Source organism: Lichenostomus cassidix, chromosome 3 (genome assembly GCF_008360975.1).
Source record: "Lichenostomus cassidix isolate B80296 chromosome 3, HeHo_3.0, whole genome shotgun sequence".
NCBI lineage: Eukaryota > Metazoa > Chordata > Aves > Passeriformes > Meliphagidae > Lichenostomus > Lichenostomus cassidix.
In genome coordinates this window covers 27,174,292-27,190,059 of record NC_139483.1, presented here as the reverse complement: position 1 = coordinate 27,190,059, position 15,768 = coordinate 27,174,292, and the positions used below count along the sequence as shown (strand labels likewise).

General features: G+C 36.0%; 1 protein-coding gene across 2 annotated transcripts in view; it reads left to right on the top strand.

Annotated features, from left to right (window-relative positions):
- BABAM2 (BRISC and BRCA1 A complex member 2) overlaps positions 1–15,768 on the top strand; it is a 162,886-nt gene that overhangs the window by 17,325 nt on the left and 129,793 nt on the right. For both annotated transcript variants that reach the window (XM_085055038.1, XM_085055039.1), the window contains exons 3-4: positions 3,202–3,278; positions 15,449–15,543. In XM_085055038.1, the coding sequence (XP_084911164.1) occupies positions 3,202–3,278; positions 15,449–15,543 (172 nt within the window). The remainder of the gene's footprint in view (positions 1–3,201; positions 3,279–15,448; positions 15,544–15,768) is intronic.

Sequence of the window (15,768 nt, the reverse complement as noted above, 5' to 3'; positions counted from 1 at the left end):
TATTATTGTTCTATCTGTCAGTTCCCTATAAAGACAGGACAACAAATAATCTTTATAAGACTTTGTTACAAGTAATTCCTTTTCAAGTGTAATTTTTGTGTGGACCACATTAAGGAAAAGGATCACATTTCCAAAAAACAAAAGTCTTACATTTTGGAGAAGATAGAGGTCATGTTTCAGGGTCAGTCATGTATATAATTGTCAGAGGTTCTGTGTGTTAAGGAAATTCAAGCAGGAGATAATGTCCATAGCCAGGCCATTACTTGGGGCTTTCTGTTGAAATAAGGTCATACAGAGACTCCTACATGTACCAAAGTTTTGATTTGCCTTAGGAGTTTTGTTCTTTTGCTGTTTATGCTAAAAAGAAACTGCCTCTTTTCAAATGGATATATATAAGATTTCTGCTTGGTTGCTCAGCCTATTGCAGTTATTGAAGTCTCTTGTACAGCCCAGCCAGACCAATCTGGGGGAAAAAATGTTAATACTGTCACTTTCTATCATTTCTAGATCAGTAAAATTAAAAACATCTCTCCTGCAGTATAATAATACAAGAAAAGTACTTAGTATTGCTTTTAGGAACATTCACCATTAAATAAGGCTTTTATTTTAATGTTAAAGAATATTATACTTTCCCTAACCATTTCCAAATGGCCCATTGTGCTAAAAGAAAAGATTGTAGGGTATTTGCAGGATCAACAATTTCTGTGTCTGTTGAAAAGCTAACAACAGTGTAATTTTGATGGTATTTGTGAAATGTCTCCGACTGTGACCTGTGATACTTTGAAAGAAATTTTCATTAAATATTAAATGATGTTGCAGAGATATTTTAGAACTTGAAAAGAACTTTTTATGTTGCACCTTTTTTTTCTATGCCTCATAGAATTGGCCTTGTATATGCTGTAAACCACAGAAATTATTTGGAAGTAGATAATAATATATATATATAGCAGTTAAATTCATCCATAGTCATTAAAACACTCTAATAGTGAGCACTCCCATTTTGCTGTTCTCACCCACTAAAAAAGTGCAGATTGGAAGAAAATTATACTCTCTTGTTTCTGTTGTGCTAGGGACTCAATCTTTCATATTCTTAAATTGATTTTAATCCCAGTGAGGCTGGTTATGCTCACTTTTCTTCATAAGCCCTACCTAGATGAAATTTAAAAATAAGTAGTACAACCATTAAATCAAAACATATTTCAGCTTTGGTCCTATTGTCCAACATGCTTTATTCCCTTTCACATTTGCTTCATCGCCAGGTTTCACAAAGAATAATTTCTTTTCCATCATCAGTTGTTCAATAAAATGTGTAGTATTATTCCAGCAGAAGAAAACCAAGTCAGGGCATTCTTCCTGGATGAAGCAAGACACGAACTAATCTTTTTTTGAAACTTGCTTTCCATTCAAGTCTGCACATATCTGATAGTAGTTATATCTAAATTATGTCTTTCTAGATTGTGTCGCATGGTGTTCTCTCAAAATGTTGCAAAAACCTTCCTAAGGCAAAGATAGGATGTGTTTCTTCCTTTTGATTTGAAAGGACAGTTATCTAATTTCTGTAGCGATACTGAAAAAATATGGTGTATTCTTGCTGAATCAGTGTAGGCTGTTAACTGCATGTGGCTCTTAATTGTATCTGTCTTAGATTCCAGGTGCATGTAAGTGGTTTGCTTATGTTTTCTAGTACATTTGTGGAAACTTCATTTAAGTTAATTGATCTGTAGTTTCGTAGTTGCTTCCTTTTGAGGAAGCTACATGCAGGCACAAATCTGGCTGTAGTAAATGTAGCTCACTGAATTTAAACAGTCTGAAGTTTCCATAACTTGCAAGTGGAAAGAGGAAAAGAGACTGTAGAGCCAGCATCTGAGAGAAATGGCTCTCTGAATTGTTTTGAGTATGTGGGTGAGAATTAAGGTTGTTTAATTTGCCCTGGTGCCTCTTTTGCACTGTGACATACAGAGCTGCAGGAGTTACCATGTTGTTTCTGATGAGGTAGGATCAGAATTTTTTTATGTTTTCTGGTCTACCCATCTTTATGCATTTGGCTGTGTGTATGGCCCAGTAAACGTGGGTTTTGTTTCATTATGTTGTCAGTGGTGTGTATTAGAGCTCTGCCAGTGATCTGATATATAAGTTTAGGCATGTTATTTTACCTTTGTCTACCTTATCACTCACTGCTTTTTCTTTAGTTGGCCAGTATGGCTTTGAGTTTTAAGTGACTTGCAACAGTTGTGCGGGGGCTGTGAACAATTCTCAATTATATTGGGCTGGCAAAAAGATTTCAGAGTTATCAAGATCCCTAGAAATATAAAGCAGTGAACTTCTAAGGGCTTCCAGTATTTTTGCTCCTGGGACTTGTTATATGCCCAGCCAACAGCAGAGAGACCAATTCCTCCAGTGAAACAATATGTGCCCCTGTTTCTCCTTTTGCAGCTGAGATTTTGAGGGGTTTTTATTTGCAAATTTTGGTCTATGACTTAAAAGGTGTGAAAAAGTTGATCACCTCTGGCCTAGGCACTAAACAATTTTCCAGAGACTTTTCTATCCATGAAATGCTCATTTATCACCATGAGGTCCGGCTGCTGTTCTGTGCTTCAGATAAACGGGAGAATCACAGACCAAGAGCATATGTGCTCTGTTGTTATAGCCTCAGACAGCTGATTCTGAAACTTGCTCGTGTGAAGGCTACTGTGAGACTTTTCCACAAGGGAAAATATTAATGTTATAACAGGTGAAAAAAGAATAAATCTTGGCGAATTAAATTTAAGATTGATCCCAGTTACATGGGTGGCAGGGATAGGGAGCAGGTAACAATGTTACCGTGATAATAGAGAGTTGTGACCTGCAAAATTGTATACAAAGTATAGAACTTGATAGCTTTGACTTAATAATTGATTGCTGTCTAATAACACAAACCAGAGCAAACCAGAGCATTTTGCATGTATGGTTTTTTTTATAAAATGGGAGGCAGTTGGCACAAATCCTAAAATTTCTTACGCTATTGTGAGAATGGCTGATCAAAAGGGCATGAGCCTCCTTCCTCTCCTACCTTTTCTTCTTTCTCAGAATCATAAGGATGAGTATGTCTAGTAGTCACAATATCTTTACTATTAGTCATTTGTATCCTGTAGAATAATGTTAGTGTTTGCTACCATCTGTAACTGCTTAACACATTCATTTTTCACATATCTTCATTTTTAGCTGTACATCCTTGACCCCTGGACCCAGCTGTGATCGGTTTAAGCTACATATCCCTTACGCGGGAGAAACACTCAAATGTAAGTTCAAAAACCTTGCAGTTGCCTCTTGGCTTTTCTTTCAGTGTTCTGTGTCTTGCTAATTTTCCAGTGTGTCTGTCTAACGTTATGAGTTTTGAGATACCTGTGTTTGTTGCTTTCTTTTAAAGCTTCAGTTCCAAGAACATGCAACTATCAAGAATATGTAATATTTAAGATAAGTTTACAGCCTTCTGTGATACTCTAGTTTTGAAAAATGGGTTCTAAAAGGCAAAAATCACAACCTACCACCCTGGTATTTCTAATAAAATGTTATGACTAAGACAATCTCATGACCATTTTTAGACTCATTTATTAGTTGTATATGCTTTGTGTTGTTTCTCTCTCTCTCTCTTTTAGGAATAATACTTTATTAAGCTCCAATAAAAGATGTCAGTCAGCTATTTTATTAGGTATCTTTAAACAATGACTGGTGTAATTGACCAGATTAGAGAAATGTGAATTTTATTTTATTGATTTAGTTGTATTGTTAAATGTTCTTTAGCTTAGAGGACCTGTAGGCAGCTAGTTCATTTGCCCTCTCTTAAAGAATGTTCTGTTTGTCTTAATTTATGTTTTGTTTCAAAGGATTAGAATAAAATTTGCTGTTGAATATTTTCAGAAGGTAATGTTTCCTGAACACATGAGCTGCTGAAAAATGGTTGTGTTCTTTTTTTATTTCTAGCAACTGAAATATGAGAGAGGATGAAGAATTTCAGATTAAGTAAAATTCAAAGCTTGGCAATTACAGATTTAGGGCAGCTCTGGTAAAGCCACACCTACAGTACTATGTCCAGTTCTGGTCTATCTGTTACCAGAACAGCATGGATATACTGGAATGGGTACAGGAAAAGACCACAAAGATAACCAAGAACTGGAGGATCTATTGTATAAGGAGAGGCCAAAATAGCTGGGGCTTCTCAAGACGAGAAGGCCCAGGGCAAATCTTACCAATGTTTATAAATACCTAATGGGGATAAATGAGGAAGCCTGGCTCTTCTCAGTGGCAATAACTGAAGGGAAATGGTCACAAATTGAAATGTAGAAAATCCCATTCGAATGCACTAAAAATTATTTTGCAAGGATAGTCGAAGAGTGGAACAGATTGTGCTGAGAGCTTGTGTAGTTTGTGTATCTCCATCCTTGGAGATATTCAGAACTCAGCTGGACGTGATCCTAAGCAATCTCCTTTGCCTTGCTCTGGATTGAGGGATTAGACTAGGCAGTCTCCAGTGGTGCTGTCCAGCCTTAGCTATCCTGTGAGTCTGTGAAAGTACGCTATCTGGAGGAGCAGGTACTTGGTGTGAACAGAAGTGGTAAGCATTTAAAACACTGATTTGGTAGTATCCATTTAGACTGCATCATACACATGCTGTAGCTCTCCAAGACATTTTAAATATTGATAATGTAACTGTTTTCCTTCTGCAGTATTTTTCTTTTTTTTTTTTACATTATGTCATGCACTGGAAGCCCTTATCCTTTAGGAACAGAAATCAACATGATTACACTTCTTATAATCTAGAAGTACCTTAAAGCTTCCGTTTGGCACCTGTAAGGAAAGTTGTCTTTCCCAGAAGTTGATCTGGAAGTTTACTCATGTGTTCAAGAGAGGAGTCAGGCTCATTTATCAGTCTACTACAGCTATTTTGACTTTTCTAAATATATGAAATTATGGCTTAAGGGGCTTACTAATTGTTGTTTCTCACTAAATAAAATTGGAGTATTTAAGTCCTAGCTAGAAATTATTTTAAGAAAAAAGAAGTGGCTCTGCATTTCTTCGGAATTCTTGTAAGTAATGGCTGTATTATACAAAGTCAACTGCCCTCCCAGGTAGAACTTTTATTTAAAAAAGTATAATATAGTAATACAATATAATGTAATAAACTGAGCCTGTTGAGTCTTGATCTGTTCTGCAATGTGTGAAATGAATCTTGTTTGATGACTACGATCAAAATGCAGTCCAAAGAGGCTGCACTGGATGACATGCTTTGTAGAGTGGTATCATGTTCTGTGGGACTGTGTTATCTTACGCAGGGCCATGTTTGTACATTCTGAGAGATGTAAAGCTTATTTCAAGTAGAGACTAAAGTTGTTCCTGATTCTTAAAGGAAAATGGATATATTAAAATGTCCATGTGCAAGTGCATAGGCATGAAGACTATATTGATATATTAAATGGCTGTAGTGGAGTTAAAGTATTTAGAAATATGATTATGAAGTATGCATTAAATTTCAGCATTGAGAAATTTGGGCATTTTTTTGTCCAGTGTTTTTATATCACATATGCAATTAAACAAAAAAAGCTACAGTGCTGCAGCTCTCTCCACCTTCTTAAGGCCCAAACCACACATTTTAACCATGTTATATATTTCAACAAAGACAACTGAAAATGCTGTAAAGATGTGTATCTTTTTCAGATGTATCTAATAATAGCAGTGAATTCAAGTAATAATAATCCTCCACATTTCAGTGTTACATGTTTGAAAATGCTCTGAATCATTAAGTCTCACAGCATGTGGAATAAACAGTGATGTGTGCAGATTCAAGGAAGCTTTAATAATTTGTGTTTAGATCTGTAATGATGGCAGGGGAAGACAGCCATAGTGTGCAAATAGAGATTTTTAGATACTTTGTTGTAGGCTGTTCCTAGATAAGTTATCTTTCAAAAGCAGAATATTTCTGCAAAGGAAAGTTGCGAAATCTGCCAGAATGAAAAGATTGGGTGAAAGTGTTCAAAATCTCCAAAGTATGGGCTTCACTATGTGGTACCAAACACAGGCTGAAGCGTGTAGTTCCTTTGTGGTTTGTGTTACATCCTCTTTGCAACAGATTAGGGCTTTGCATATCAACAATCATAACCGCTGCCACTGCACAAGCACCCTCGTAGCAATCCCGGTGTGTTGGAAACTGTTGGTGTGCAGCTTTAGGGAAGTGTAACTGCACAGTGCAATCCTGTTTTCCATAAGACCAGAAAGTTCACAGCTTCTTGAAAGGAGGAAGTGTACTTGCAGGCAAGGCTAACTACCTGTAGCGTAAAATAATTGTTTTGTTAACTGCAGTAGGAGCAAATACGTTGTGAGTTAACAATGGCTTGTTGGCTGTTTAATGGGGTTTTTTTAGATGTCATGTTCACCTTAGTTTTGCATGTTTTCAGAGCTGCTGGATTGTTACTCTGAACAGTTACTCAGCTCCAGCCGGGAACTTTGAAGATACCCACAATATTATACTGGAGAAAATATTATGCCAGTGTTCAAGATAAATTAGTTTGTCATATTAATTGTCTTCCATCACAATTCAGAAATTTTCCAGTAATGCTTTCAGAAAAATATTCCCCTTCTGTAAGGGAAATAATTTTTGTGTTTGTTTTCACAGTGGGAGTACTCAGAAACCTTGAGCCTAGTTTTGCTAGACTCTCAATTAAAATCTGAGACAGCCATATTGTTCTTATTGGTTCATCCTGTACTCAATGTTGTTGCATTAAACTCTGTGCTTTTCTCTATATTTGAGTTTTTCCGAGGTCTTAATTGGAGTTTTAATTTCAGGAAGACTGTAATATCCTGTAAGAGGTTGAATCTTTGTTCCTGTGACAAAACTTACTTTGTGTGATATGCAGAAGTATCCTTTATTGCTAACTGGACAGCAGTATCTGCATAGAGAAGTTCAGTATTCTTTCTGGGGAAGTATTTGTGTATTTTTAGGTGAAGTGTTCTGTAACTCTTGAAGATATTTCAGTCTTAGTTGATAAAACATCAAGGCAGATATCAGCAGAAATTGTCAGGATAAGCAGAGTTACAAGCTTCAATTCTCTTTTTAATTAAAATATGCCATTTAGAATCAGATTGCAATTTTGTTCCAGAAAACCCTGGAATGTCTTGGGTTTGGCTTTCTTTTTTCACTCAAGCTTTCATTGCTGCTTGCTAGGGAATCTGACTTTTTTTTTTTTGCTTGTGCTCTTCACATTTTCTTTTTCAGGCACTGATGCCTCCTTCCCTCTCTGACCTTGAGTGCTGTCATCTGGAATTTCACAGTGATTAAACAATGTGTTGCCCTTGCAGTGCTACTGCTCTCTGTGGCCTCTTGAACTCTAGTATTTTCATCTTCTGTCTGATTTTCACTGTTTTTATGTGAGTGGATTATGGCTCTGAGTTCTACTGCCACCACTTTGGTTTCCTTGATCCTGAAGAACATTTCTTTTGTCTCATTTGAAGTTTTTCATTTTTTGCTTCTGGTTTTTGTTTGTTAGTTTCTTACTCACTTTAGTCATGGGCCTTAGAGAACGAAATCAGTCTTGCTGCCTACCTAGTCTAAGAATATTGCCCATAATAAATGGTACAAAAGTTCATCTGTTTTTGTTCCTGTGATGGAACTCTTTCAGTAAGTTCATCCAGTCTTCTTGTGGCTTTCTATTTTAAGGAAGTAATAAGGAACAAACAAAATGATAAATATAGAAACAGCCTGACCTCCTTATTGCCCTTTTAAAGGTTGCTTTGCAAAGTTATTTGCTAAACACTTGTTTATTGTGCCAATAAACAATTGTAAAAATTATTTTTCAAGTTACTGTGAGATTTAAGGTTCTCATAAGTAGGTTGCTGCAATGCATGTATTAGTGTTTTGTGCACCTCTGGGTTATTTTACACAGGCTCTGGTTTAGTTGAGGCTCTCATGAGAAGGATTTTCTGGTTGCTGTAGTTCAGATTATACTTAGGTGTTGTCGTTACCTGTGTAATAAGTGTCTTTTTGCTGGGTCATGCAACATACCAGAGATTTTTCCAGGCAATATGTTTTCTAAAGTTTGGCTGAGTCTTGCTTTATGTGGCAGGAGTAATAAATCTTTTTCCCTCAGTAACGTGTTCATTTTCTAATGAATGTACCCAATGAGAGTGTCAAGAGAGAGTCTAATTTTTTGTTGTATTTATTTCTTCTTTGAATACAAAGTTTACAACAATATTTTCCTCTTTTAAATAATCACTTTCCTCTTACTTAGGTTCTTTGTTCACTTTTTCTTATGTTCTGGACTTGTCTTACAGGAGATTTTGCAGTTGTAAGTCTTAAAATATTTCTTCATCAGGAGAAGCGACCTTAGAAGTATCTATGTACAAGTTTGGAGTTACAGAGGATTAAAACATTTTACATTAGGCCTCTACATTGGTACAGTGCCTTTCTACCTTGCTCTTTCCTTCTTTTTCAGCCTGTTTGGGCTGCATATACTGGTGATGGTCTCTGGTCCATTTGCTTGAATCTGTCTATCCTTTGCCTTCACCTTTCCTTTTCTCAACTACCCTGTGTCTCTGTTTTAATTTCTCCAGTGTTGCCTGGCTTTAATTTCTACCAATATCTTATCCCATCTTGAAATATCTGTTATTCTTATCTTTGTCTTCTTCATTTCTAGTACTAAGATTTCTGGGAAAATACTTGCCCAGCTCCAGAAGTACAAGTAACTGAGATTGTCTAGAAGCCTTCTCGCTGAGCTTGGGATCCAATTTACTTATTTTTACTTCATATTTTCAGGTTTGCCCACTTCACAAAACAACATATTTTCTCTTTGTGTAAACAGTATTACAGCCCATTTTTTTTTTCTCCTACAGCAGCATTTGTCCGTTGAAGTTAAAGAAAGAAAAAAAGGCTCACATCTGCAGCCCTTTGTCCAAGAATTAAATTCACTTACTGGAAATTCTTCCTATATATTTTTTTTCTTCTGTTGGAAAATTGGGACTTGATTGCCTAGCCCAACTGTAGGTGTCTTAGAATAAGAATACCTTGATTGGCCTTTTCAGCTTCTGACACAAAGAGCACCGATCTCTCTGAAAAACCATGTGTCATAGCTGCCATAAATGTGCCCTGAGGCATCTCAAATGATACTAAACAACTTGGTTTAATCAGGTGCACCAGGTTTATGGAGACTGGGTCTTTTGCAGCTTTGTGTGTGGTGGAGTAGCTAGAATTTCTTCTGGAGCATCACAGAGGTGCAGAGAAGTTGGTTTGGTTTTTTCTAATGCAATCAAATACCTTTTCTTTCAAATTGTCCCTCTATTATGAAATACTTTTGAGTCTTTAAGATGACTTTTCTGCCTTTCCCTTTCTGATATCTTGATTCAAACATGAAGTCAGAAATTAAGCTCAAAAACATCTTTTACTTGAGGAAAGAATAACCTGTCAGCAGCAGTACTGCAGCAAAATAAAATTACTCGTATCTTCTTTCAGTAGCAGCAGTTTTGTATTTAGCAAGTTTTACTGTTATTTCAGTCACTAATCTGTCTTGCCAACCAATTAAAAGGGGGTTCTATATGTATTATATTACTGTATTTGACTTAAAGCCTGTAGAGCAAAATGCTTTAGGGTGGAGTCCAGTGACAAGGATTCCAGGCAGATTTGCATTTAGTTAATTTAAATCCTTTCATACTGCTGACTGCACTGTTTTAGTATCTTGATTGCAGGTTGTAGTGAGTAGCTGATCATTTTTGTATCTGTAAAGATAATTAAAACCCGGTGGTTTAGGTAAGAATTTGTTTATAGAAAAGACTGATCAGTGGTTCTTGTCTAGAGTTTGCATGGCTACTAGAAGAGATGGTTAGAATTCTGAATTGATGAATAATATAATTCTACTGGCTGTCTTTTTCATTAATACTCAACAAGAGCACTTTTTGTGTTTTCCCAAAACTGATTCTGCACATAGGTTTGGTCTCTTGCTTCAGCAATTTCCCTGTTATCTGTGAATGCATTTCACAATCAAGTTGTATTTTGATTTCTTAAAAGCCAAATGGGTTGATCTCCTTCATAAAAAATTCCATTCAAATTGGTCTTATTCCAGGCTGCAGTGGCCACACGTTTATTTTACATACTTAGTGCTGACTTAGAAATTCTTTATGTCTGAAGAAACTGAAGAATATAGATATCCTTTCAAAAGTAGAGTTTGGGAAGTTAACTGGTAGGCTGCTTCTTAATTTTGCCACCTTTAGTTAATCAGGGATGTTAATGCTGTGGCACTCTTAGCATAAGACTTTTAAGTACTACCAAATTGATAGTATGGTTTAAAAAAGAAAAGTAAAATACCCCAAAAATTAAGTTACCAGGAGAGGAGAAACTGGATAGGCCAGTGGAAAGCAATTGTAGGGATTTTAGAATTTTCTGTTTCTTGCTGAGAAACACCTGTCTTGCTTAAAGTCAATTCTTATTTCTCTTTAGATTTGCTTATGCATTTTGATAGACAAGGAAAGAATAGCCCATGTGTGTTTTAAAAGAAATTATAGATTTAAGTATTAATATTTCTATCTTTTTGTCTTTGGGGAGCATATTAACTTTTCTTTTGAAGTTCTGTAAAGTAAAATATTTCAACATTTAATGCTGTTTGCCTGAGGAGAAAAAAAGAAAGAGAAAGTAATATTTTTGGATAATGAAAAGGAAAAGATATATAATACATCCTTTTTCTTCTAAAATTTTCTTTGATTCCATGGCCTTAACTTGAAGGAAGTAATTTTAAATTCTGTAGTAGTATATAATTGGAAATGTAATTCCACTGAAGTAATAATTGGCTGGTATATCTACAGCAATGAGATAAGTAGGGACTGAGTGTGCAGGTTTTGCTTGCCTTGCTCTATACCAGAATGGTCACGGTCAGTAGTGCTGTGGAGCACCACAGAGCTGGCCCTCCATTGAGGGAATAAGGGCAAACAGAGCTGAAACATATGCAAAACTAGAAACTCATGTGCTGGAGATGCAAGGAAAATGGTATTTGTGTAATTTAGGTGAGAAGGGCAGAGAATGCAGGACTATATTGATTTTTTTCACTGTTTTTTATTTCTTCCAGGGTTAAAATGTTAATCATGCTCAAACTCTAAGTGCAGTACTCTTGCAAATTACTTTATCGGTTAAAAGTGTTACTTTTATTTACCCCAGCACAATTATATCTGAAGAGGGTAAGCCACATATAATATCATGTAAGCATTAAATGCAGTACTTGTTATAAAAATGGGTATTTCTAGTAGGTCAAGACAAACTGTTAGCTTGTGATTCAAAATATTTAGCACCTTATATTTTGTAAGCTTACTGCAGAGGCTAGTGTTAATATTTATGTGACGTAAAACCAGATCTGCATTGGCTATTGTGATTGTTTAAATACCTTTTATTTGAGTGTAACGAAGCATTTTTTATTTATGCATCATAGCCCTGCCAAGCAAACCATTAACTGCAGTTTTAATTTCTTTGGGGTTTGGTATTTAACAATACTCAGATTTAGGATGGATTCCCTTAATCTGCAGTCTGATTTGTTGCAGTGTGTTTTTGCTCCAAGTGTGTAACTTAGGAAAATAGCTCATGCTCATAGCTGCAAATACTCCTTCCTTGGTGCCTAAGCATTCTAGAATCAAAGGTGTTACCTTTTCTGTTCTAGTATGTAAACTAAGCAAGACATAAGTGAGACTGCATGGAAGGAGCAAGCACAGCACAGCAAAGTTAGAGAGCAGACTTTACTGTATTTTTTTTTCCTAAAACAGAAGAAGAAAGAACTTTTTTTAACTGTATCAGACCTCCATACAAATCACCCCCAGTCTCTCTAATGAGAGTGATGTGTATGGAGGTCTGATACAGTTAAAAAAACATTCTTTCTTCTTTTGTTTTAGAAACTAGCTGAACATCTTTGAATTAATGGCAGAAATGAGAGCTATTCGGATAAGATTTGACTGAGGGAATGCTTTTTTCATTTTTAAATATGTTAAAAATTTGTTCTAAGGTCAAATCTTGGGATCTTTAATAGTAAGATGCTGTATTTAACTTCCAGAATGAAAGCTACTGATGATAAGAGAATCTCTGCTCTTTTCTAACTGTTACACTGAAGTGGAAACAACATTTTGTTGTGTACTTCTTTGTCTCTATTAAATTGTCAGCCAGCCTGTGTGAAGTTTTGTTGTAGCAGAATAAATTAGGGTTTACATTTGGCCAAAAACCTATGGTACTGTAGGAAGGAGTGCATAAATGATACATTTCTGTTTAGTTAGAACATAAGCGCAACGGCATCATTTTTACTTTCCATGGGGTTGTAAAATGTTTTGAGTATGGTTTCAGCAATAGTGTTTTGTGAATGTATAATTAACAGGAACTGAAATATTAGTTTAATTTATTTAATTTTATTTATTTATTTTGTAGCTATGTAACATATGGCCTTTTTGAAATTGAATACTCTGGAGGGAAAAATAATCTTGATATACACATTGGCATTAATATTGATGTATTTGATCTCAAAGTTACTTTTATGAAAAAGACTTGGGAATTTGGATTTGAGGCATGTTTACCCTGGACAAGTAGAAGCAATTTTGGCAATTATAAGTAATTATGAGTAACAGAAAATCAGATACCACAATGTTAATTTTTATTCTGGATTCTGTCCCTTGTACATGAATAGTTCTTTGATATCAGTAGGTCATGAACATTTTTTAAATCCACGTATCTGCGTAGTTGGTCACTCACTGTGGATAAGTGCCATTATATCATACTGCCATTATATGATGGATGTATGTATGTATGTATATATATTATATCATACTGCCATTAATATTTAGTGGAAGAAGGGGTGTGACAGAAGGTGGTAAAGAACAAATATGAGCATGGGAGAAGGATAAGAGATTGGTTTGTCCAGCTGCATCATGATGTGCCTGATCTCAGTGTGACCACACATCACACCTGAGTGGTCAGAGAGGGTGCCATCCCCAGGTGTCCCTGCTCCCCCAGAAGAAATCATTGCATGGCATATGAAGATGCCCTGAGCCCCAAATTGTTAAAGTTGACCACCTAGCATGTTAAACTAATAATGCCAGCTTTAATTCACTGTTATACTGGGCACTGCATATAATGATGTTCTGGGAGCTGCTCTGAGTTCACTCCATGTTGCTCTAGAACTGAAAACTGTGAAAGCATTTGTACCTCCATGTTGTACCTACTGCCACAGCTTTCCCGAGATTCACCCCTTACTGTGCAGCTTGTAGAGGTGGATACAGTTTATTGCCAATCTTGCTACTCAGGCAGAGTCTTGAAGCTGCCTCGTGATGTCAGGTTCTGTAATACTTTCTCACTAATCAAATATGGAGGTGTAACATCAAAAACATGCTGTTATTTTGATCCTTCTTTTATTCTAAGTAGCTTTTTTTAGTATGTGTGTAGTTGGAGTGCAGCTCCTAAGTGAGCTGGGATATAGATATATCTACTCTGTTTCACTGCCTCTGTTGAAGCAGGAATGTAGAGAATGAAAAGCATGCAGCTAGCACCTGCAGTATGAAAAGTGTGCTAATTGAGTTACTTAGCATCACATAGGAACATGGCAAAAGCACAGGTACAGTCCTTTCCTTTGGAGTAGCATTGGGCTGCCTGAGTCACAGGCCAAGCTTTTTCATTGTGCTGTGTTCTGAGTTATTCTTAACATGCCTCTTTCAAAGCTCAGTCAAAGAATGTTTTAACGTGAATCTCCTTCAGTACATAATCTGAAGTTCACTGCTTTGTATGTAGAAATAGATGAGGTTGTTGAAAGGAGCCATGCATGACATTTTAATTGCAGTAAATATAAAGAAAAGCATTATGTTGTGGTGGTGCAGGAACTAACTAATCTAGTATACATCCATCAACTTTTCTGAATTCTTCATTGCTGTATTACAATTTAGGCAATCTAGCAATTATTTTCTCTTACTTAATATAGATGCATTTCCTGTTGCAATTTTATGCCTTTTCCTCCAGTACTGGTGCCTGTTTCATTCTTTTAAATGAGATTAAAAGGTTGATTTTTATGTTGAGTGTGTTGGGAATTTTAAGTGGCAGACCTCTGCTATTTTCTGCACCCTGTACTTACACGTGCTCCTGACAGCTGTGAAAGGAAGGTAGGAGTGCGGACAGGAGAAACCCACACTGTGCTCTACTCGTCGCATGATCAGTCAGTTTGTGATTTGGAGCAATACTGTAGAGCTCAACTACCCCAGACTGGCCAGTGGCTTCTTGGTCGTGAGCCTTCATCCTCTGCAATTAATCTTTATGGCATGCTAGCTTCCAGCTAAGGCCAAGATAAGTTTACAGAATATCTGCAATTAAAACTGTCATGTTAAATGTCTTGAGATGGTGACATCAGCAAGCCAGCAATGTGGCTTTGCAAGATTTGTTCATCTAATGTTTTTCTCCAGTTCTGCATTCATAATTTTTTAAGAAATAAGAAGTGGTGTAACTTTCTCTGAACAGAATTGTTTGTAAGGTTTACCATGCTGGTTTTACTTTGCTGTGTGGATTTTAAATGAGTGGTAACACATAACAGGTAGTCTTCTCTGTAATAGCTGCTACCTTGTAAATGTTTTATGCAAAAGCTCAGTTATTCTTTCATATCATTATAAAGAATGATGGGGAAGTAGACAAGTAGGGTTAGAAACACTTATTTTTTAGTTTTATTTTAACAGTGTGTGGGTTTTTTTTAAAGCTCACATGCATATGACAACCTCTTGATCTATTTGAACTCTGAAGTATGTGTACTGATGAAATACTACAACCCAAATTTCTTTTAATTGCGTATCTTGTGGCACTGGCAAGATGGGAGCTCAGTGCCAAGCTGTGATGAAGTTTTATATTTTCAGTTAATTTTAGTCTCTCCATTTAAATTTGCAATACTGCATTTCTCTTGGCCAGAATTTAGATAGTTGGAATGGTTCCTATTGAACTGTGTATTCTTCCCTCTAAGAGTTGGCGGTGGTGAGAAGAGAGGGAGTAGGTGCTACTAATTTTTAAAAGCTCTGGTATTTTGAAAGTCGTGACCTTAGTAGTTTGCAATTGACTTCTAATAGACAAAGCACAGCCATCTACATATGATACTTTTTATTAAAACAAGATCGCTTTTCTAACTTGGTGTTTTGAGCCAACCCTCAATAGTGTTTGAATTGCCATTTGAGATAAAAAGCAATAATGTATTTCATGTTTCATTGCTTGCAGAGGAGGAAGAAGCTGTGCCTCAGGAATTTGACTTCATCCCCCAAAACATCTGATGCTTATCTTGCATGTGAATTTTTGTAAAAATTATATGGATATATACATGAAATATATGTAATGCAGCTGTCAAATTCTGTGTTAAAAATGTGTGTCGTATGTGATTATTTTATTTTTTTATTTATAAGCACATACATAAAAGTGCAAACAATGTTTTCATTTATTGCTTTTCAGGGGATATAATTTTTAATGCTCACTATCCTGACCTGCCACCAGATTTTATCTTTGGAGAGGATGCTGAGTTTTTGCCAGATCCTTCTGCCTTGCATGTAAGTACTTTACTGTTTGAGAACCTTACACCTTGCAGAGAGACTTGGCTTTTTTAGAATAGCTTGAGCAACAAGGATTTTATAACAATGCAAAATAAAAATGGTATTTTGAGTATAAACAGGTTGCTTTCTAAAGTGATTTAAAGTGTAATCCATAAGTGGGGGGGGGGAGTTTAAAACGTTTTAATCAAGACAATGTTACCTTTATAATAACTATTTAGACTA